The 24,191-nt window shown below is 42.2% G+C and overlaps 1 protein-coding gene across 4 annotated transcripts in view; it reads left to right on the forward strand.

Moving 5' to 3' along the window:
- Positions 1-7,385, forward strand: part of FBXO30 (F-box protein 30) — a 77,354-nt gene extending 69,969 nt beyond the window's left edge. For all 4 annotated transcript variants that reach the window (XM_029594031.1, XM_029594034.1, XM_029594033.1 and 1 more), the window contains exons 2-3: positions 503-2,573; positions 4,926-7,385. In XM_029594031.1, the coding sequence (XP_029449891.1) occupies positions 503-2,573; positions 4,926-5,129 (2,275 nt within the window). In that variant the 3' untranslated portion in view covers positions 5,130-7,385. The remainder of the gene's footprint in view (positions 1-502; positions 2,574-4,925) is intronic.
- Positions 7,386-24,191: the final 16,806 nt, after the last annotated feature.

Here is a 24,191-nt window from a genome sequence, read left to right on the forward strand (position 1 = left end):
CAGAGGGCTTACACAAAGAGCAAGAGCAGGGCTCAAACCTTGGTCTCCTGGTTCATAGACCACTGCTCTAACCACCAGGCTATTTCTCCTCTCTCCCTCTTCTGGCAGAAACTAGGATACTAAGCAATATAATCCGAGTTCTGATTTTTCATCTCTTGCCGCTTGTCTGAGTTCACATTTTATTTCCAAATGGATTTATTTAGTATTGATGATGTGCACAGAGTTGCTCAAGATTAATCAGAGTCCTTGCTTTAAGAGTTTAGAGTTAAAATAGAGAAAATGCCTATGGAAATTAAGTGATTTGTTTGTGGTCACAGAGAGGAGTAGATAGAAGAATTGAGCCAGGAGCAGTCTTTTCTAACCACTGGGCTACACAGTCTACCTTCAACTTCAACCAGTCTTTAATAAAGTGATCTTCTATCTGTAACTGGTAATTAAGTAAACCTTATGTTGTGAACCTAAGATTTTGAATTTCACACAACCTTGTTTTCATTTATTTCAGAGCTGGACTCATAATGGATGAAGGCCAGCAGCATCTGCACTGTGATAATTGTGTCAGCCGGCGCTGTATGACCAGACCAGAGACTGGGGTTTCCTGTGATTTGATTAGGTGCCCATTGATTTGTGGAGCAGTTTTTCATTCCTGCAAAGCAGATGAACACCGTATTTTGTGCCCACTTGAAAGAGTGCCTTGCTTAAACAGTGGTTTTGGATGTCCTTTTACTGTAGTACGAAACAAAATTGCTGAACATCTGGAAATGTGCCCTGCCAGTGTAGTATGCTGTACAATGGAATGGAATCGATGGCCAGTAAGTTATGCAGACCGAAAGTCCTATGAAAATCTAAGTAAAGATGTTGATGAAGTAGAACAGCTGGATATGGCTTTAGCTCTTCAAGATCAGCGGATGCTATTAGAATCTCTTAAAGTGGCAACAATGATGTCAAAAGCAGCTGAGAAAATGTCAGAACCTATGGAACAAATATCTGTTAAATCAAGCATACCTGGCAAAATATTCTCAAATGCTGTAATAACTGGTGAAAAATCTTATAGTGCTCTTTATCAAGCTACTGTAGAAACAACCAGGAGTTTAACTGCTGCATTAGATATCTTGAATAACGCTACAAGAGAAATTGGGATGCTTGGGACAAGGTTAAGTGAGGCAAATTGTGAGACTGAAGATTTTCAGATAAAAGAACAAACTGCTACAGAGTGTTTGAAGAATAGACTATTAGAAGACCAAGGATGTTCTGATGAAGATGTGGGAGCAGTTGGTGGTGGAGTTTGTAATGTTGAATCACAGCTAAATGTTTCACGTGACTTTGACTGTGGAATAGCTGAGCAATGTAGTTTGAATGGTGATATGAATCCAAATGAAGTAACTGTTTTGTGTAATGGGTTCCACATGGACAGTATGTGCTCTGAACTTTTGGACCAGAGTGAAATGGAGTTAGATGTCTATCCTCCAAAACAATCTATTATAGTAAATGGTACATGTATGATCTTGGAGGAAGATTATAAAAATAATCCCTTAAAGGTTTACAATTCCTTACCAGTTGCAAAACAACAATTAGAAGTATTATCTACAAGCAGCTTGTCTAATGGTGCTGTTTATGATGATCTAGTTTCTGAAGAATCTGATATGGAACAAATGTTGAAGAGAAAATTGGAAAAGGATGTATTGAGTTATGCAGCTGTGTTTGCTCAACGACCCTTCTATGGCTGTCCATATTCATTCAGAAAAATGGAAGACAAAGCAGTTGATACATCAGATTTAGAGATTACAGAGGATCCCATGGGCCTTCAAGGAATTGATCTCATCACAGCTGCTTTACTGTTTTGTCTGGGAGACTCTCCTGGTGGGAGAGGAATTTCAGATAGTCGTTATGTTGATGGGTATCATGTTGATTTTGGAACACAGACTTTTTCACTTCCATCTGCATTATTGGCCACAAACACCATGGTAGGGGAAATTGCTTCTGCTTCTGCATGTGATCATGCCAATCCACAGCTCTCTAATCCAAGTCCTTTCCAGGCACTTGGGTTGGACCTGGTACTAGAGTGTGTGGCTAGATATCAAACCAAACAGCGTTCAATGTTTACTTTTGTTTGTGGACAGTTATTTCGAAGAAATGAATTTTCTTCTCATTTTAAGAATGTGCATGGTGACATTCATGCTGGCCTCAATGGTTGGATGGAACAGAGATGCCCTTTGGCATATTATGGCTGTACATACTCCCAGCGTAGATTTTGCCCTTCAACACAAGGGTCAAAGATTATTCATGATCGCCATTTAAGATCATTTGGTGTTCAACCTCATGTATTCACAACATCAGAATCTACTGTTTGCAGTTTGTTAGGTCTACCTGTTGACCATCTGAGCAGTCTACCTTTTGAAGTTCTTCAGCATATTGCTGGCTTTCTAGATGGCTTTAGCTTGTGCCAGCTTTCAAGAACATCACGGTTAATGAGGGATATATGTGCCAGCTTGCTTCAAGCCCGTGGAATGGTCATATTGCTGTGGGAAAAAAGACAGTATCCAAATGGAAGTTCATCCTGGCAAATAAAAGATAAGGTTGGTTCACTGACTTTATTTTAAATGAATAATTAAAATGGTAAAAAATTAATGCTCATGAAAAAGTCCAATCTATGAAAAGTATTTAAAATACAAGTCATAACCAAAGGTCCCCTGAGGTCTGCTGTGTAGAATTGTATGGTGTTTTAGTGCTTAGACCCTGGGCAGAATTCGAGTTTGGTTTTTTTCCCCTCAAAATGATGTGCATTGTTTGACATACTGATTAGATTGGATTTTTTTTTTTTTTTATTAGTTTGAGAGTCCTTGGTTTTTCATAATGTATCTGTAAGCTTTTCCTTGATTGCATTCATATTACCTTAGTATGGATAGAAGTTGAGTACCAAAATAAAAAAGGTCCCTGCTTAAGCTAGTTGCGAGTATGATGACTTGGATATTTAAATGCAAACATAACCTATTACTGCAATGGCATTCACTAACTGTCTTCAAGAGCTGCAAATGGATCAGGTTTTTAGGGTATTCCTAATGAATATGCATGAGAATTTCAGGCACACTACCTTAGTTTACATGCAGTTCTCATACATATTCATTAGGGATATCCTGAAAACCCAAACTGTTTAATCCGCAGACTTTCAGTGAATATCACTGTTTACTGATTCTCTTCTTGAGCTACCATAATTGCTATTAGAGTTTTGATGTTTTCCTTTCATCTGGCTGTAGAGTACATTTTTCTTACATGGTCATTTATGCAGTTCAGTTCATCTCAATGACATGTCCACTTTATTCTGTTTTGTTTGTGCTGTCCTAGAAATGACATTTTCCTGTTAGTGACTTGTAATCTGTTTGGAATGATCTGAAATTATAACAGGTGGAAAAAAAAAATCAGTGGATCCAGTAATTGTCAATTTTATTTGAGGAACGCTTAAATAAATGTGCAAAGTGCAATAATTACACTATTATGGAATAACACTTGACAGGGTTCTTGAATAAGGAGCGTTATAGATATATACACACACCTATCTAGTTCATCATTTTTGAGAAGTTTGCATCCACATGGAATGTTTCTTATAAAATGTCCATTTAAAGATTAAGTACTACAATCTGTTTTTGAAAATATAGCCTTGATGTTCTATAAAGAACAAATGCTATAAAAATTGAATCACAAACATAGAACATGATGGCAGATAAAGACCATATAGCCCATCCACATTTCCCTCCTCTCCCTTTGAAATCCTGTGCTTATCCATATCTTCTTGAATCATGATGTGTTCTAGTCTCCACCATCTCGACAGGAAGGCAGTTCCATGCATCTACCCTTTCTGTAGAGAAATTTTAGATTACTCCTGAGTCTAATCCCCACCCCTTTCACTGTCATCCCATGACCTAAAGAATTCAATGAAAATGTCAATGGTCCCATAAATTCATGCTTTTGTTTTAATAACTGTTTCTAATAACTGTGCAGACGCTCTGATAGCATCGACTTTTTGTGCGGCGAAGGATTTTTTGTGTGTTTTATTTTTTGCTTGCAACGAATTTGCATCACACCTTTGCATTCGGTAAGGTCTATTGCCGCACAAAGGAGTTTTGTCACTCTGACTGTCCTATGAGTCTCTTTGAGGGGTAGAACCCAACTTTTCCTTCCTAGAGCCCTTTCTGTGTCTGGCTGCCTTAGAAAAGAAAAAAAAGGGGGGGGGGGGGGTAGGAGGGGAGAAATCTTGTGCCAACCACTCAGATAATGCCTTTAGCACTATTGGTATTCCCCCATGTTCTTGTTTTTGGGCAGCCTGTAATTTGGGATTCACCCATATGTAAGGATTGCCATCCTGCTCATCTGCAGAGAAAATGAGGTCACCTACCTGTAACAGGTATTGGAGCAGCAGGATGTCTGCCCTCAGAATTCCCTCCTGCCTCTCCTGGGAGTTGGTTTCTCCAGGTCTTGGCTATAATTTGGACTGAGGGGCTCTGCCTGGGAGGACAGAGAAGTGACTATAGCTGCGCATGCTGAAAGGTCTAGAATCTTTGAAATCAGTTCCTTGCTGGACTCCATCAGATGTCACATATGTGTGAAGGCTGACATCCTGATCTCCTCATTTTATGTAGTACACTAGAATCATTAAGGGTTTTAAAAAAGCTGAGACATTTGTGTACTATTTTTATTTAAAAAATTTGCATGCTGCTCCATCCTGTGTTCTGGGCAGCTTTTACTTTCCTTGGGGTCTAACTTACGATAAGGAGACATTTACATATTTTTGCACCTAGATAATTATTATTGCAAAGCACAGTTAGCACAAAGGTTCAGTTGTTTGTCTTATATCATGTCTTATATCATGTTTGACCATTGCAGTGTTTTGCAAATTAGGAACTTAAATTGAAAATGTCCACTTTATTTTTAAGGTGTGGCGATTCAGCACTGCCTTTTGTACTGTAAGAGATTGGAAGTTTGCTGATATCATAAGCATGGCTGACCATCTGAAGAAATGCAGTTACAACACTGTAGAGAAAAGGGAAGATGCCATTCCGCTACCATGCATGTGTGTAACACGAGAGCTCACAAAAGAAGGACGTTCACTACGATCTGTTTTGAAACCTGTTCTTTAATTTCTATGGGAATTGCTCCTCCTGCACATATTCGAGCACCTGATATAACAGTTCTGAAATATTATACATGACACTTTATTAACTAAAGATGAATAATTTGTAGTTAAATCTGCTCTGTGTGTATATAATATGTTTTGATGTGATTATTTTTTTATACAAGAATATTGTTAAAGTAATAAAAAAAAAAATGCCTTAATGTTTTGAAAAATGTGGAACTTGCTGGACAGGGTGGTTCCATCAAACTTGTTTCCCCAAATGAAAAACATCAAATTCCTATGGGATCTTTCGTCTTAGCATGGTTTGACTCAATAGTGCTCAGATTTCCTTGACAAGTTGCAATCTATATATATATATATTCCTTTTTTTTTCTTTTTAACACACATGCAGATTTCAGAAACGAAACTTGAAATCTCTTCACCTTGACCAAATAAATCCTTATTATGCACTTGTTTTGTGTTGCAAAATATGGTATCCATATATCCAAAACTTTAACTTGCAGTAGATGTTAATGTAGGTAAATCATTAAGCTTTGTTAAAATTAGTAGTTTTTCCCAACTTAATCATATAGTACTATGTGTTTACTCTCAAAATACCAGTGACCTAGGCTGTGCACTTTTTATATCAATCCATTAAGCAACAAGACTATAGAAAATTAATCACTTTTTTTTTAATCAGTGTTAGCACTTTATTTTCTTTTCTCTTAGAAATGTAAGCAAAAGTTTATTCTTATTGTGTATTTATAACAGTTACTTCACTATGGGGAACAAAAGTTGCATTTTGATTCTTAAAAGCAAATTTCTCATTTTTCAGTTACATAAGACGATTTATCAAGTTATAACTTTATGAAGTAGGTTTTAAAATTAAATATAAGCTATTCTCCTTACACTTTGGCTTTTGAGAATTACTTTTATTCCTTTTGAATTAAGGAACTGACATTACAACTTGGTTGTGTACAAATTTATTTGACAAGAGCAAGTCTTTTGAACATAATTTTCTAGATCTGGTTAGTTAGAATTGTTGAATGTGAGTCTACAGATCCAAGACAGCTAATGAAATGATTTAACTTATTTTACAGGTTTATATAATAGTGTTTCCTTCTGTTCTAGTTGCCTGTGATGAAAGACCTAATAGGGATGTTTAGATAGCAGTTAAAATATTGAGTAAGTGTTTTACTTGGGTCATTTTTGCACTGTCTTCATTACAGTATCTTCATAAGATGATACAAGACTCGGCATGGTAGCATTACACAACTTATGAGGATTTCCAAAGTCTTGAAATAAAATTTACAATGGATTTGCACAATTTTTTATATAAACAGCAAGGTTATATTCTGTAGGAATATCCCTTTGGTAATAAATGTACTACAATATTAGTAACTTAGCATGACGTTTAGATATGTTGGAATTATCATGTGGATGCACTTATTTATTGAGGCACACTACAAAAAGAACTGAAGAAGACAGATTGCAAAATTTACTATTACTATGTAAATTGCCTTTTAAAAAAGCAAAACATTACTTGGGTTTTCACTGGATATTTCATTATATTATAGTTATAGAAATATAATCAACTTCAAGGTTTGAATTTAATTTTAAGTGTATTACAACTTGCTTTGGAGCTATATTTGTTGTAGCATCTGTCCAATGCTCTATGCATTTCAGATCTGCATTGATAGCAACTTCAGTTTTGTTTTCTCAAGCAGTATTTTGTATATGGCAATGATAGTCTAATATCTGCAGATGTAAGACAAACATTTCATGCACTTTTCTAAAATTGAGATTTTGGGGGATTGCCTTTTAGCAGGAAGTGGTAATTCTATGATTATTTGACAAACATCAAGTTCCTAACAAAGGTATAGAATACATTTTTGCCTTGTCAGCTACTCTATAAAATCTACAAAAGTACATAACTGAGGTAATTTGTTTTTATAAATCAGTTTTTCTTCCTTTCCTTTTACCCTCTCCTCTAACCCATTCTTACTCACCATGTATACACATGAAACCAGTTTCCACACAAATGATTATTAATATGGTGTCAGTCAATGCAAGCTATGCAGATGGATGATACATAGTACCCTAAATTTTATAAGTGGCACAATGTGGTGTAAACTTTTTTGTTTTGTTTTTTACATCTCTTGTAAAGCTCATTCTCTCAAATCTGTTACCTGATGTGCATAACCATCTTATAGAAATGTTTTATTTTCAATCATAAATATTTTTGCAATGTCAAATTCTAATAAACTCTGGCTCACTTTGACCAGCTTTGTGAAGTACCTTTTTTCATATTTGGTATGCCTGTTACGTACTGCAACCCATGTAATGCACATAACTTAATTTGGAGGTTGCTGTGTATAGTATGCAAAATTAACACACTGTCACTAATTTGCACAGTAGCTAACTTTGAAACATGCCTGGCAAAATTTTAGACATCTAAATTGTGTATATATAACTCCAATCTCCAGATGAAAGTTTTATCAGACATGGACATTTGAAAGCGGAAGATTATAATTAGTCCTGTATGCTAGTGCCTTTTACATGCTGGTCTGAAGGGGGACCCTGCATGGCTGCGTGGATAGTGGCATGCTCTGTGTGCCAGTCAGTTTTCCGTGCCGGGCTCCATTTGATGATGTCATCCATCTATGAAGACTAACATCCTGCTGTCCTGGGAGAATTCCTGTTTCAGGGAAGAAACTCTGCTATGTTTGGATTCTTGTCATGTACTTGTGACTTGGATTGGTCACTGTTAGAAACAGGATATTGAGCTTGATGAACCCTTGGTCTGATCCAGTATGGCATATCTAATGTTATGTTCTAAGACTTTTGGGAGTTTTATTTACTTTTGGAATATTTCTATATTCTTTTATGCTGACAGTGTAGTTATGTAGATCAGTCAAAACCCCTACTTATTGAATATTTTATTTTTTTTAGACAACAGAATATGAACAATGTGCAAGGATATGAAGACTTTTACAAGGCATTGTGCCTCCAGTCTTTGAAGAAGTATTGTGAATATGGCTATACGTGTCTAAAGAGGACACAGCTAATTATAATTATTATTGAAAACAATTTTAGTCTCTGGGGTTTCAGTATTTAGAGGATCATACATTAGGAGCTACACCCAGGGAAGAGATCTAGGCATCATAGTGATAATACATTGAAATCGTCAGCTCAGTGTTCTGCGGCAGTCAAAAAAGCAAACAGAATGTTAGGAAGGGAATGGTGAATAAAATGGAAAATGTCATAATGCCTCTGTATTGCTCCATGGTGAGACTGCACAATTCTGGTTGCCGCATCTCAAAAAAAGATATAGTTGTGATGGAGAAGGTACAGAGAAGGGCTCCCCTATGTGGAAAGACTAAAGAGGTTAGGACTGTTCAGTTTGGAGAAGAGATGGCTGAGGGAGGGATATGATAGAGGTCTTTAAAATCATGAGAGGTCTAGAACAGGTAAATGTGAATTGGTTATTTACTCTTTCGGATAATAGACTAGGGGCACTCCATGAAGTTAGCATGTGGCACATTGAAAACTAATTGGAGAAAGTTCTTTCACTCAACGCACAATTAAACTCTGGAATTTGTTGCCAGGGGATGTGGTTAGTGCAGTCAGTGTAGCTGGATTTTAAAAAGGATTGGATAAGTTCTTGGAGGAGAAGTCCATTACTTGCTATTAATCAAGTTGATTTAGAAAATAGCCACTGCTATTACTAGCATCAGTAGCATGGGATAGACTTAAGTTTTTGGGTACTTGCTAGGTGTTTATAGCCTGGCTTGGCCACTGTTGGAAATAGGATGCTGGGCTTGATGGACCCTTGATCTGACCCAGTATGGAATGTTCTTATCAATAAGAACTGATTCTGCATTGCAGAAAATATTTGAAATTTCAGGTGCGTCCCTGAATATTTCATTCTCTTCAGCCTTTTTATCAAGACTGCTTTGTAGATTGCACCCCCTTTCAAAACCATTTCACGCCAATTTTAGTGTCTGCACTGGTTTCTAATTCCCTTCCATATTCAATATCAACTAATAACCATTTATTAGCATCCAGTCAGATGAATCCAGAACAAGTGGGTTATGCACCTCTACCAACAGATGGAGACAGAGCAAACTGATGTTAAAGTATATGTACCCCTGCAGTGACAGCCTGCCACTATTCTCTGTCTCCAGCAGATGTTGGGCTCAGGCAGTGTCATGGGCGGAAGTTATATTACTGTCTCCTGTTGACATTTGCCGATCAATCACATGGTCCTCCTTACACACCTTTTCCAGGTTTTATTGTCTGGATGTGCAGGCCTGGAAGAATGCAGCCTTTGCATGTGCGGTTTTGTCTGGACCATGGAAAGCCTCCAGCCCTATTCAGGAGTAGCTTGGGTATATCCCACTTGTTCTGGATTCATCTGACTGGACGCTAAGAAATGAGAAATTACTAATTAACTGATAATTTCCTTTTCTTTAGGACAGTCGGATGAATCTAGCTTCCCTCCCTTGGCTGCCAAATGTTTATAGTATGGTCCTCCTGAGTGACTACATATTACAGGAATTACTGGTAAGTGTTAGTTCAGTCCCTAGACTAATGTTATTACATTCTTATCTGAGCTTGGTGTTGCCTGTTGGCAGAGTATTGAAATGGTTATCTGTTTTTAATCAAGTTTTTTGCTAGTCTGTCCACAGTTGCTTTTAAAGAGAATACTGACAGACTGTCACTGCAGGGATAGATATACTGTGATGTCAGTTTGCTCCGTTTCCATCTGCTAGTAGAGGTGCATAACCCATTTGTTCTGGATTCATCTGACTGTCCTAAAAAAAAAAAAAAGGAAATTATCTGGTAAGTAGTAAATTCTCATTATGCATTCACTGATTAACAGTGTACACTTACAATGGTTTGTAGCAATTATGAAAAATCATACTCCCTCTAAAGCTCTTCGATCCTCTGGCCAAACTCTACTAGATATCCATCTCCTAGAGCAGCACACCTCGATGAAACCAGAGAATGTGCCTTTTCATTAGTAGGCCCTTTCCTCTGGAATTCTCTCCCAAAGGAAATAAGAAATGTGAAAGAGTCCAAATTTTTAAAGAAAGCTTTTAAAGACCTATTTGTTCAAAAAAGCATATGGATGCCGAAACAGTTTGTCTTGCCTCTAGAGCCATGTTCTACCATCTGTGATATATCAATTCCTTAGTTTATTGCTTTTATTTTATTGTCGCTGTACGTTATGCCGATTGTGAATGTGCGATTGTACCCTGCCCTGTACCTAGGAAGGTTGGGTAATAAATGTTTTAAAATAAATTAATAAATACATAAATTGCTAAAGGCACACACAGAGCATAGATGCAAAAATACCTAGAATTGATTCCAACTGCAAATTGTTGTAGATGCCCTATAGTTCTCATAGGACAAGCAGGATGGTAGTCCTCACATATGGGTGACATCACAGGATGGAGCCCTGTATGGAAAACTTTTCTGTCAAAGTTTCTACAAAGCTTTGACACTGGCACACTGAGTGCACTGAGCATGCTCAGCCTGCAATTATCCCTGTGAGCCACAGGTGTCTCCCTCAGTCTCGTTTTATAGCTAAAAGCACAAGCAAAACTAAAATAAAAGTAAAAACGTATACAGACCCAACTCCACAGGGTGGCAGGTGAGTTTCGTGAGGACTAACATCCTGCTGTCCTGTGAGAACACCTGTTACAGGTAAGCAACACTTGCTTTCTCACAGGACAAACAGGATGATAATCCTCACATATGGGTGAGTACCGAGCTGAGGATGCCTGAGAGTGCACCAAATGCACCCAAGATGCGCGAAAGGCACAATGACGGGGGTGGAATTTGGATCGGAGGGCATCCTGAAACCCTTAACGGGTTGGTAGGATGTTAGGTAGTGAAATCGAAAAGAAATGAGTAGATGGACTGGCCAAACAAAGTAAGAGAAGGCTATGCAAAACTTATGGTCCTCAGAAGATTGAAACCATTACTCACACCCGCCCACTTCAGAACAGTATTGCAAACACTTATCCCATTTCCATCGATTACTGTCAAGTTTGGCCCTCGCGGCCTACTGGCTGTCGACTGTACCACGGCTCAATTTTTTCAGGGCCATGGCATCAGGGTTCCGTCGGTGCCTGGACTGTAATTGCACCATGTCCATCACAAACCCCCATAAAGTCTGTGTAATGTATCTTGGACGAGAGCATGATGTCTTGACCTGCACCAAATGTGCCCTAATGATACCAAAAGGTTGCAAGGCCAGAATGGAGAAGATGGAACTTCTCTTCCGTGCTCAAACCCCTACTTTGTCCATTGCATCGACATCATCAGAACTGGCACCATCAACTTCGCGCCAGTATCGACCACTGGCAGGTGACCATCTGGCATCGACATCTCTGCCTTCGCCACCCTCTACTCCCCCCTCAGGACCAAGGGATCGTAGAGAGAAACATCACCATTGACATTCTCGGACCATCGAGGGAGCGAAATCATTGACCTTGCCATCGTCCGAGCCGCTGTCGAAGAAACCCCGTCCAGAAAAGGCACCGACCTTTTCGGCGACTGGCTCACTGAGGTAACCCTCACCTGAAAGGGTATCGGGAGCCGCCACTCCACCTTTAACGGTGGTCCTTCCGGTTATGCCTCTGCCTCCTCCTTCTGTTCCGGAGCCAGGGCTGTTTGCTCCAGGTCTCCAAGAAGAACTGGACCGGATGGTTCAGGAGGCCATCAACAAGGCGATGTAACGACTACAGGTTCCTCCGGAACCGACCACGACCCGATTTTGGCAGCGTTGACACCGCTGCTCTCCAGGATGGAAGCGTTCATTGCTTTTCCACCGATGGACCCCGGGTCACCGATGGCTCCGGTGCCCTCCCCGCTTATTCTCTGTCATCGGGTGGAGAAACACTGTACCGCATCCCTCCATCGGGAGTCCTGCTTCAGCCATCGATGCAGATACGTCCATCGCCACCAGTCCAACCATCTGTGCCAATACGCCTGTCAGCACCACCGAGCCATCCATCGATACCCTCGATGCCGCTGCCTTTGATGCCTTCATCTGTGCCTCCGATTATTCCTTCGGAGCCTAGAGCAGGACCTTCAGGTATCCCACCACCCCATCCCCCTCTACTTCCTAGAGGGGCAGGTGCTGATCCCTATGATACCTAGACTGATGATTCCTCACCAGACACCAATGATTTGCCTTTACCACCTTCACCCACTGAAAGTAGAAAGTGTTCTCCAGAGGACCTTTCCTTTATAACTTTTGTGAAGGAGATGTCTGAATTGGTTCCCTTCCAGTTACAGACTGAACATGATGATAGAGTTGCTACAATTCCTGGATGCTCCCAAGGAAATAACCTCCATCCCTATCCATCAGCTTCTTCTGGATCTCCTCAAAAAGAATTGGGAAGATCCTGGCTCCATTGCTCCAATCCACAGGAAAGCTGACACTACCTATTTGGTGCAGTCAGCTCCGGGTTTTCAGAAATCTCAATTGGATCACCAATCTGTAGTGGTAGAATCTGCACAGAAAAGAACAAGAAGATCAAAACCTCATACTTTTCCCCCTGGCAAAGAACAGAAGTTTCTAGATGCCATTGGTCACCGTGTCTTCCAAGGATCAATGCTCATCTCCCGACTTGCTGCTTATCAGCTCTATGTGACCCAATATAATAGGGTCATATTTGAGCAGATACAAGACTTGAAAGATTCCCTACCTCAGCAATTTCAAGATCAGCTCCAGACCCTAGTAAACAATGGTTTTCAGGCAGGCAAGCATGAGATCAGATAATCTTACGATAGCTTTGACACTGCTACTAGGGTATCTGCTGCTGCTATTTCGGCAAGAAGATGGGCCTGGCTCAAGTCTTCCAATCTTCGCCCTGAGGTACAAGACAGGTTATATGACCTGCCCTGTGTAGGAGATAATCTGTTTGGCGAACAGATTTAACGGACGGTGGCGGAACTTAAGGACCATCATGAGACCCTAAGACAGCTCTCTGATGCCTTCTGAGTACTCCTTGAAACAGTCCTTCCGCAAGGACTCTAAGAAGTCATTCTTCCGCCCGAAGAAATCCTATCCGCCACCAGCTAGAACTCACGGTACGAGACCATTTCAAAAAGCCCAGTCTCATCAGATACGAAAACAAAAACCGCAAGCAGCTCCTCAACCAGGTCCTGCTTCCGGTTTTTTACTTCTGCATAGAGAGCAGCAGCCAGCTTACATTGCCTCATATACCTGTGGGAGGTCGATTGAGTGCCACCTGTTGTTGAAATGGCACAATCACCTCAGACCAGTGGGTCCTGGCGATCATCACTCAGGGTTATCATCTGAACTTCCTCTCCATTCCACCGGACTCCCCACCTCTACCAACGTGGAGAACTTCCGATCAGGCCATCCTTCTGGAACAGGCGATCTCCCTCCTCCAGTCCAAGGCAATAGATCCAGTACCCTGCTCTCAGCATGGCCTAGGGTTCTATTCCCGGTATTTTCTAATCCCCCAAAAATCAGGTGGTGTCTGTCCAATTCTGGACCTATGTGCCCTCAACAAGTACCTCCAGCGAGAGAAGTTAAAGATGGTAACCTTGGGCTCGCTTCTTCCTCTTCTGCAAAGAGGAGACTGGTTCTGCTCTCTAGACCTCCAGGACGCATACACTCATATTGCGATAACCCCGTCTCATCGCAAATACCTGAGGTTCCTAGTAGGCCCCAAGCACTATCAATACCAAGTGCTTCCCTTCGGCCTCGCGTCTGCACCACGAGTCTTCACAATGGACACAAAGCATTCAGCCTCTGTCGACCATTGTCCACGTAATCGACTCACTCTCAGTCTCTAGCCTGGTGGAAAAATCAGATCAATCTCCTCCATGGCTTGCCCTTTCAGGCTCCAGACCCTCAGATAACTCACCACCGATGCTTCCAACCTTGGATGGGGAGCCCGCATGGCAGATCTGCAGACACACGGATCTTGGTCTCCAGAGAAAGCCAAACACCAAATAAATTTCCTGGAGCTTCGAGCAATCAGATACGCTCTCAGGGTCTTTCAGGATTGCCTCTCCAATCAAGTCATCCTGATCCAGACGGACAATCAGGTGGCCATGTGGTACATGAACAAGCAGGGAGGGACGGGCTCCTACTTTGTGTCAGGAAGCTGCACAGATATGGGCAGAAGCCCTCTCCCACTTTATGCACCTCAGAGCCACCTACTTGCCGGGAGTGGACAATTGTTGGCAGACAAGCTCAAAACCGCAAAGTAGAGAACTTCTGCTCTCTCATTCGCAGCAAACACTCTCAGCCCAGAGAAGCATTCTCCCTCTCGTGGGCAAACCGGTCTGCTCTATGCATTCCCTCTTCTCTCGAAGACTCGTGAAGTTACGTCAGGACAAGGGAACCATGCCAAGTGTGGTTTCCAATACTTCAGGATCTCTCCATCCGCAGACACATTCCTTTATGAAATTACCTGTTTCTAATCACTCAAAACTGCGCCACCCCAGTCTTCAAGCCTTGTCCCTGACGTGCATGGATGTTGAAAGGTTAATCCTTCAGCCGCTTAACTTTTCTGAACCAGTTTCCCCTGTCCTAATTGCTTCACGGAACCCTTCCATGAGAAAATCTTACTCTTACAAGGGGAACAGGTTTACGTCATGGTGCTCTTCTCAGTCCCTTGACCCCTTTACCTGTCCAATCCCGACGTTTCTGGACTATCTCTGGCACTTGTCAGAGTCCGGTCTAAAAACTTCTTCCATCAGAATGCATGTCAGTGCGGTAGCTGCCTTCCATAAAGGTGTCTGGGATGTTCCCATATCAGTACAACGCTCTGAAGGGCTTGCTTCACCTCAAGCCTCCTGTGTCCTCCGGCCCCTTCTTGGGACCTCAGTCTGGTTTTGGGTTGGCTCATGAAACCACCATTTGAGCCTCTTCACTCCTGTGATCTTCGCTATCTCACATGGAAAGTGATTTTCCTACTGGCAATCACTTTGGCTCGCAGAGTTACTGAATTACAGGCTCTAGTTACCTATCTGCCTTACACTAAACTTCTGCAGGACCAGGCAGTACTTCGCACTCACCCTAAATTCTTACCGAAGGTAGTTCCGGCGGAGTGCACTGTTAACCCGCGATTGGACGCGTGTTTTCGACGCGCTAGCGTTAACCCCTTATTCAGTAAGGGGTTAAACGCGCGTCCAACCCCCCCAAACCTAATAGCGCCCGCAACATGCAAATGCATGTTGATGGCCCTATTAGGTATACCTGCGCGATTCAGAAAGGAAAATGTTCAGCCAAGCCGCGCATTCTAATTTCTCCGGGCACTGGGAAAGTGCACAAAAAAAAACAGTAAAAACTGCTTTTCTGTGCACCCTCCGACTTAATATCATGGCGATATTAAGTCTGAGGTCCCAAAAGTTAAAAAAGTTAAAAAAAAAAAAAAATTTGAAGGCGGCCCGCGGGTTGAAAACCGGACGCTCAATTTTGCCAGTGTCTGGTTTCCGAACACGTGGCTGTCAGCGGGCTCGAGAACCGACGCCGGCAAAATTGAACGTTGGCTGTCAAACCCACTGACAGCTGCTGCTCCTGTCCAAAAAGAGGCGCTAGGGACACGCTAGTGTCCCTAGCGCCTCTTTTTACCGCCGGACCTAATTTGAATACAGAATCTCGCGCACAGGAGAGTGCGCTCTCCCGCGGACTTTACTGTATCGGCCTGAGAGTAAATATTTAATAAAAAGCACCTTAAGAAACATTTAACAGAAAAGAAGAGATCTAAAACCCCTGACATGGCCATGATTTATCAAAATAGGCCTGCATCAGGGGTTAAAAGATATGAACATTATATATAGAATAGTATCAAAATACAATAAACAGGGCCGGTGCAAACCTGCTTTGTGCCCACCCCCCACCTCTTTCGCAGCCCCGACTCCTACCTCATTCGTGCCCGCCAAGTGTGTTCTTCTCTGGGCCACGAGCAAAATGGGCACTGCTCATGGCCCACTGACTCTCTACTCCTCTGCCATGAGCAGGATAGGCTCTGCTCACAAACCCATATGGCTGCTCTTCGGCGCCCCCTAATGGTTGTTGCCCGAGGTGACTGCCTAGTTCTCCTAATGGGACACGCCAGCCCTGACAAATATAATAGTTATCAAAATTAACATTTATATTTTGGGGTTCCCTGTACGTAGCCGGATCAGTCCAGACCATGGGTTGAGCCTCCTGTCCAGCAGATGGAGACAGACCAAAACTGAAAGGGTATCCTATATCAGGACAGAGCCTACCCTGCAGCCCTTCGGTATTTGTCTGTCTCCAGCAGATGCGACAGCTCACCCTGCGGTTCCCTGTTTCTTTTGCTTAGCCCCCTGTCTTGGGGCTTCTTTTCTTCTCTAAACTTATTGGATCAAGCAAGTATTTATCTTTCAAGTTCTATTTAAAAAAAAAAAAAAAAAAAAAGTTGAAGTTAAAGTTGGATTCTGTTGATCTCCATACAGGAGACAGTTTCTGTCTCCTCGCTCTTGGGGGGGGGGGGGGGGGGGGCTGGGGAGGGCTTTGTCCCTTGTGGGGTGATATTGGTGGTGCAAGTCACTCCCCCTGCACAGCTCTTGCTCTCTCTCTCTCTCCCGGGACGTTTATTCCCCGGAGCTGCCAGCAGGGATGTTCTCTTCCCCTGCACTACCTAAGTTGACAAACAAAAAAAAAAAAGAAAACCAGAGAAAAACTAAGGAGCTGCAGCCTTTTGTTGAGAGTCGGGAGCGTGCAGAGTTCATTCTCCTGCCCCCACTCCCTCACCCCCGGCAGCTCAGCTGATTCTCATTGCTACTTCTCCTCTGCATCGGGGTCATGCCACGCTCTCCTCTCTGTCTTGCCTGCAGGGAGTTTTTGAACCGACTCTCCTGCGAAGGGCTGTGCTCTGAGTCTGCCGGGGGGGAGAGGATCCCTCCGCGGTCAACAAATATTGTGTTAAAAGCAAGTTTTAACATGTATTGTCTTTATGGATGAATGTGTGGTGTGAATGATTGCATAATATATGATATGTTAGTTTGTTTTTTATAAGTGATTTGTAATAAAGAATTAAATAATGTTTAAAGATAACGGGTTTATCAGTATCCCAGACCATGGAAGTCAAGGCTCTCAGTTGTCATCTGAATCCCATTCCTCTTTCCCCGCTGCTGTCTAACAGGCCGATACAGAACAGTGCTCTCAGCTGAGCGCACCATTTAAGCCCCCCTTTGGCTGCATATTTTTGATGCGCTCTTATTACTCCTTATACAGTAAGGGGTAACAGCGTGTGGAAAACGCACGGCCAACCCTCCTGAAACTAATAGCGCTCATCACATGCAAATGAATGTTGATGAGCCTATTAGTTAGTCACCTGAAATACAGAAAGTAAAATATGCGGCCAAGCCGCACATTTTATTCTCACAGGCTTTAATTTCAGACAGGACTGGGCAAGTGTACAGAAAAGCAGAAAAAACTGCTTTTCTGTACACCCTCCGACTTAATGTCATAGAGATATTAAGTCGGAGGCACCAAAAATTAAAAAAAAAAAACTTCTTAAAAAAAAAATAATAAAATCTGCCCGCGGGTTGGAAAACGGATGCTCAATTTTGCCGGCATCTGTTTTCCGAACCCGTGGCTGTCAGCGGGTTCGACAACCAACGCCGGTAAAATGAAGCATCTGTTGTCAGACCCGCTGACAGCCGCCGCTTCTGCCAATAAGGAGGCGCTAGGGACGAACTAGTGTCCCTAGCACCTCCTTTATTAGTGCCAGTACTAATTTAAATACTGAATCGTGCGCCCAGGATAGGTGCCTGGGCGCATATCGGGAGAGCAGACGCTCGCCTTGGCCTGCCGGCTCTCCCACAGTGTTTTGTTTTTTTTTTTTAATCGGCCTGTAAGCAGGGAGCAATATTGCAGTTGCATTAAAAGCATCAAGTCATATTGGTTAAAGGTAGTAATCTCTATGCCTTCTGCTGGTACAGCAGTTACTAGCAAGTTACCCCCCCCCTGCATGCTTTTCTCATTCCCGTCCTTTAGCCTTCAGAGATTAACAGTGTTTATCCCATACCCCTTGGAATTCTTTGACTGTTCTCTTCTTCACCACCCTCTCCATGAAGAAATATTTCCTAACGTTGGTTCTGAGTAATCCCCCACTGGAGTTTCATTTTGTGACCCTTAGTTCTATTTGTTTTCTTTCCAGCAGAAAAGGTTTGAAGTCCATACATCATTGAAACCTTTTAGGTATCTGAAGATCTGTATCATATCTTCCCTGTACCTTCTCTCTTCAAGAGTATACATATTCAGATCCTTCAGCCTCTCCTCATCGGTCTTCCCTAAACAGACCTCACACCATTTTCCTTGCCCTTCTCTGGACTGCCTCCATCCTGTCCTAAGAATGAAGGATTCTGTAACCTTTTACCAATCCCCCTAGCCAGTGGTTTCTAAGCCTGGTCCTCGGGAGCTGCTGGTGGGTCTGATTTTCAGAATATCTATAAAGAACAGCTGAGAGATATGTACATACATGTGCTATAAGCAGTTATTCTGCACATACTGGTTATATTTAAACACTACCTGAGGACCAGAGTTAGGAACCACTGTTCTAAGTTATATGCTTCAACCAAGTTTCTTGGTTCGTGTTTGAAGAATGCTAGTAGAATTACCTAAGGATAAAAAGTTTAATGCAGCCTAGATCCAACTGTCGGCTTATGGTTTTGGGTTGAAAATGAGTATGTAAAGCAAAAAGCAAGCAGAAATCTAATTCTCTAAAGGTTGCAGGAATAAAATATTCCTGTGACAGAGTGAACAGATTTGTGGCACAGTCTGCAAAGGCTGGCTGAAATGAATGGTTATTAGGTGTCAAAAGGCTGTGTGCTTTCAGGGGATCTCCTGTGGAATCATAGCTATCCATCACCTTATACTAAATCACACTCGCCACAGAACCTGTACAATCAGTGAGAGAGAGAATTTGCAGAGTCGTCTAGCCTAGCATTCAAAGCAGGACCCAAAAATGTTTGAAAGAGATTTTAGTTTATTTTCTTCTCTATTTGGGACAAATTTTAAAGGAACAATTACAGAGCTATAATCTGAAGCATGCTCGGAGATTCTCTCAGGGAGCTTTTCCCCGGATCCTGCCCACCTCTGCGATTATATTTGCAGGGGACTCTAAACGGCTGGGATGTGCATTTAAAATGAATGAGTAAAATGCAATGAGTGAGAATATTGTCATTTCATTTGTGGCCCCCCTCAAAACCGACGGAGGGGGGGGGGGGGGTCCATGAATATAAACAAACATTTTTTGGTTTCATTCCTTTGTTATCTCACTTCAAGTCTATGACCCATGTACAAATGCTGCAGTGAAACCGTAGCGACCAATCGATGCCTCTGTGAGGTAGTGGAAATGATGAAGCCGAAGTGGAAGAAGTAGGTAGGCCGGAGGGCCTATCAAGGGAGCTGATGTCATAAGGCACGCTAATGTTAGTGAACGTTTTTGCTCCTGTTCTAGCATGCGGTTTTCTGTAGTAAGTTACTCATGTATTTAACAGGGGTTTTAAGGTGAATTTTAAAAGAGTTGCTTGCATAAAAAGGCGAGTATATGGGCCGATCACGGCCAACTTGTATTTTAAAAATGGCAAAGTAGGCGTGCATGAATACATGTAAAAAAAAATTAAAAAAAAGTGGCATGTTAGGAGCATTACAGGGCAGGGTCAACATTTCTACACATATTGTAAGTTGCTATTTAAAAACCTGCCAAAGTGACGTGCGCAAGTCATCTTAAAAGTGAAAAAAATGATGGGATGTAGGGTCTGGGTGACATGGGGGAACTTCAGGCTGAATAGCAAGGGAGGTGTTTCCAAGCTGCAGATAATCCAGGCAAACTAGTGAACTATTTGGTAAAACTGGTAATTTCCTTCTTGTGAGCATTTTACATCATTTGAGGAATTATGCAGGTAAAAGCAGACAATTGCTAAGAAAAGTACACAAGTTAAATCTTTTTGTGTAAATGATTAAAATTAGAAGCACAACTTTACGTCACTTAGCCAGATAAGTCTGAAAAACGCAAATATGTTGTTGGATAGATTTATGCATATTTTATATTGTGCAATTATTTTCAGCTTTTATCTAATTCTTTATTTATTCATTTTAATACATAAACAAAAAATTTTTGCTTATAAAGAAATATTGCGATTCCAATAACAAACAGAAAAACAAAATTATTTTGTCACCTTCATAAGGTCAAAAACAAAGACATTCACCACCAAGGAATAACTTATATAGATACTTCCTAAACACCGGTGACCAAAATACTTATATAATTTCTAACATTATTTAATATATTGAATCTCGCACCCAGCAGAGTATTAATTTGTGGATCCGGAAATCTTTAAAGGAACACTTTTAGAACAATAAATCAATATTTAAACAGGCTGCTCGTAACAACACATCCATTTTCTTCCAATTTAGGTTAAGATGTTAACTTTCCTGGCCTCAATAAACTCCTTTAATTGCTCAGGAATAAAAAATACATAACGTTCATTATCTTTCATGAGAAAACATTTGCAAGGAAATTGTATTTTAACAGTATAGCCCAGCCCTATGGCCTCTTGTCTGAGGGTTATAAACCCCCGACGCCTGGCCTGTGTGGCCGGAGCTAAATCAGGAAAAACTTTTACTACAGCCTCATGAAAATTATGCGGATATTTCCGAAAATATGCTCTCATCACTAGACGTATATCTTTGACGGTAATAAATGACACCAACAGTGTTCCCCTATTTATAACTTGTAATGTGGAATCTTCAAGGAACCCAGTCAGGTCCCCTGCAAAGGGAACATTTGCAGGATCTCCTGTACACGTCGATGCAGGTAGGAAAAAACAGGAATTTATAGAAGGTAGGTTTTCTTCTGTTATCTCCAAGTTCATTTGTATGAATCTTTTCAAAGTTGTGTAAGGGATTTCTCCCACAACTTTGGGAAAGTTGGTAAATCGTAGATTCAAATGTCTAGATTTGTTTTCTATAAATTCTACGCGTCTGGAGATAGCTTGAGAATCTTTAATTGCTGCAATTTTATACTGTTGAAGCTGTTTATTTTCTTCTTCCATTTTACTTATTTTCCCTTTCATACCGTCTAGTTGTGTTTGCACTGCATCAACTTTATGAACGCTCTGCAAATTAGAAATCTCCATTTTTCCATTCATGGAGTTTATTGCCGAGGCCATGCCCACCATAAACTCCCAGAGGGATTCTAGACTCACCTGCGCAGGCCTCTCAGGAATGACAATTAGATCTTTCTTTGTGCTATTTTCTGCGGACATACCTTCTCCCAGGCTCGTGCTGGTTACGGTTAGCCCCTCAGATCTTAGCTTCTCCACCGGACTCGATGTTAAAGGTCCGGCTGTTGCCCCGTCTGGAGTCAGTGAGGTAAACCCTGGAGTTTGGCCGGCTTGAATCGCTGCCGTGCCTCCACTCCACATCTCCTCTGCTGCGCTCTGTGTAGGTGGTTCTCTCTGCTCCGGGCTTAGAGACACCTCCCCCGTCGGCAAGGTCAGCCGTTCCACGCTTCCCTGCACATCGGTTTCCTCAGCTCTCTGTTGAGGTGTTGGACTCACAAAACGGGTAATCTCTGTCTGAATACTCGGGGAAGGGTTTGTTCCGGTCGGGTAGGTCCGAACTCTACCTTTCCTCTTAGCAGGCATTTTTTTTCTCCAAAAAGCAAAAGACGAAGGCAGAGCGTTCCCGTTTAGGTCTCAATACGAGCGGCCATCTTGGATCTCATACGAGCGGCCATTTTCAGCTTTTATGATGTCATTTTTATATTTTATTTTATATTTTCTTTTATTTAAAACAGATTTTTTAAGAGCTTTTTTTTTTTTTTGGAAAAATTTTGTGAACCGCTTCGGTCATTCATGTAATGTTGAAACGGTATAGAAATGTATTAAATAAATACATTTCCGCTATTAAATAAATACTCCTCCGCTACCTCTCTGGTGGTCTCCCAGAGAGATAGCGGAGGAGTGTGCCCACCACGAGCAAGGGTGTGCAGCTGATGTAGAATAGATGGACTAGACCCGAACTGGAAGCTCCGGAGACCTCAGGGAGGTAGCCGTTCAGGGAGGTTCTCCAGGTGAGGCAGGCAGTGCCTGCGGGTCTAGTCAAGTGGATGCCGTGGTTAGTTTCCAAGCAGGTTGGTCTCGTAGTCACAGTAGACCAGAAGAGAGGGTCTGAGTGAAGCGCAAGGGTCAGAGCCAGAGTATCAGTCCAGGAATAGTCAGCTAAAGCAAGGGTCAATACCAGAGTCAGTTCCAGGTGGCAGACAGGAGAATGGGACATGGGATCAGAGGTCAGTCCGAAGAGGTACTACCTGAGAAGGATACAGGAATACACGGAGACACAGGAAAAGAAGAGACGCTGGAACGAGGAGACACTGGAACACACAGAGGCAAACTAGTACACCAGTGGTGTCGACCAGATTGCCAAGGCGAGGCTCTGGGAACTGGGCCTCACCTTTTATACTGATATCATGTGAGATCATCAGAGGGCGCTGAGGACTGGCTTCCTGCGCTGGGCCCTTTAAAGGGCTATGCGGTCCTCGTGCGTGTGCCTAGGGGCGGGACTGACGTCATGGAGGACACCAAGCCCCGAAGTGAGGAGCTTTGCAATACTGAAGGCCTCGATGGGCCTGGAGATGGCCGGGGGCGCTGTGGACGGGAGGCACTGACGGTGGCTGCAAGTGAGGGGAAACTGGAGCTGGTAGACAGAAGCACTAGGTGAGCAGGCCCGGTCGCGGCGCCAACGCAGCCAGGACGCGCAACAGCTTTTGTGTGTCTTGGCTTATCTATTTTTCTTTTTTTGATGTGTGATTTTTCTTTTTAATCTTTATGTGGGTCATGATCGGTCCTGGATTTGATTTGGATTTTATGTTGAATAATGTTCTTATGATTAGTATTTTATGTTATCTCTATTTTATTATATATGTTTAATTGTAAATCATCATGATTAATGTCATGTGCAGTTAAGAAAAGATTTTAAATAAATAATTTGGCCATCTGAAATGTGAGTACCTTGGCCCCAGGAGTTTAATTTTGGGGCAAGCACCTATAGCTGAACAGTACACTGGTGCAGTGCAGCCCGACTTTGGCGTACTGTTTAACTATAGATGCCCACCTCAGGCAGCTTACACTTTGTTCAACTAGTTGTAAGTGTGAAAATTCTTGCATCCCAAGGCCATTTTGGCAAAGAATGATAAATAAAATCAAAGCATAAACTCTCTGGGGGCCACCTACAGCTGAACAGAACACCTAAGTCGGATGCACAATGCGAAAGTAATGCTGTTCAGCTGAAGGTGCCCATCCCAGACAGCTTATGCGTTAATGTTTCTTGCCATGCCTTGCCATGTAAGATTGGTGCAGTACATCCCAATTTGTGGGCACATTACCTCATTCAAATATGCTCTCTGAGGAAGGCACCTACTGTTAGATGAATAAAGCATAAGCTGTCTGGGTGGACACCAACTGCTGAAGAGTACACACTTTGGGGTAGATTTTAAAAGCTTGCGTGCGGGCGTACATGTGTGCGCGCTACCCAGCGCACACACATATGTACGCCTGATTTTCTAACATGTGCATGCAGGCGTGCGCATGTTATAAAATCTGGGGTCGCGCACAATTGTGAACCTTGCGCGCGCTAGGCCTGCTCCGAGGTGCGCTGCCTTCCCCCTTTCCTACCCCACCTTCCCTCCCCCCCCCCCCCCCCCCCCACCTTTGATGAATTCTTTTTTTTAATCTCGAAACTTACTTCAGCCCTGGGGCTGAAGTAAGTTGCAAGCACCGGCCGACTGCCGGCACGAGATCCCTGGCACAGCAGCAAATATGGCCGCTGTGCCGGGAGCCTGACCCTGCCCCGCCCCTTCCCTTCCCCTTTATGCATGCTCCGGGACTTACACGCGTCGCCAGGCCTCTTTTTTTTTTTTAATTCTTTATTTCTCAAATTTTCACAAACAATTACACAAAATAATATATTTGTTTGAAACAGTTTCATGATATACCAAGAAACCAAATTATAAGTACAAATGGTCATATAATCATCGATATATAACTCTTA

Source organism: Rhinatrema bivittatum, chromosome 3, assembly GCF_901001135.1.
Source record: "Rhinatrema bivittatum chromosome 3, aRhiBiv1.1, whole genome shotgun sequence".
Classification (NCBI taxonomy): domain Eukaryota; kingdom Metazoa; phylum Chordata; class Amphibia; order Gymnophiona; family Rhinatrematidae; genus Rhinatrema; species Rhinatrema bivittatum.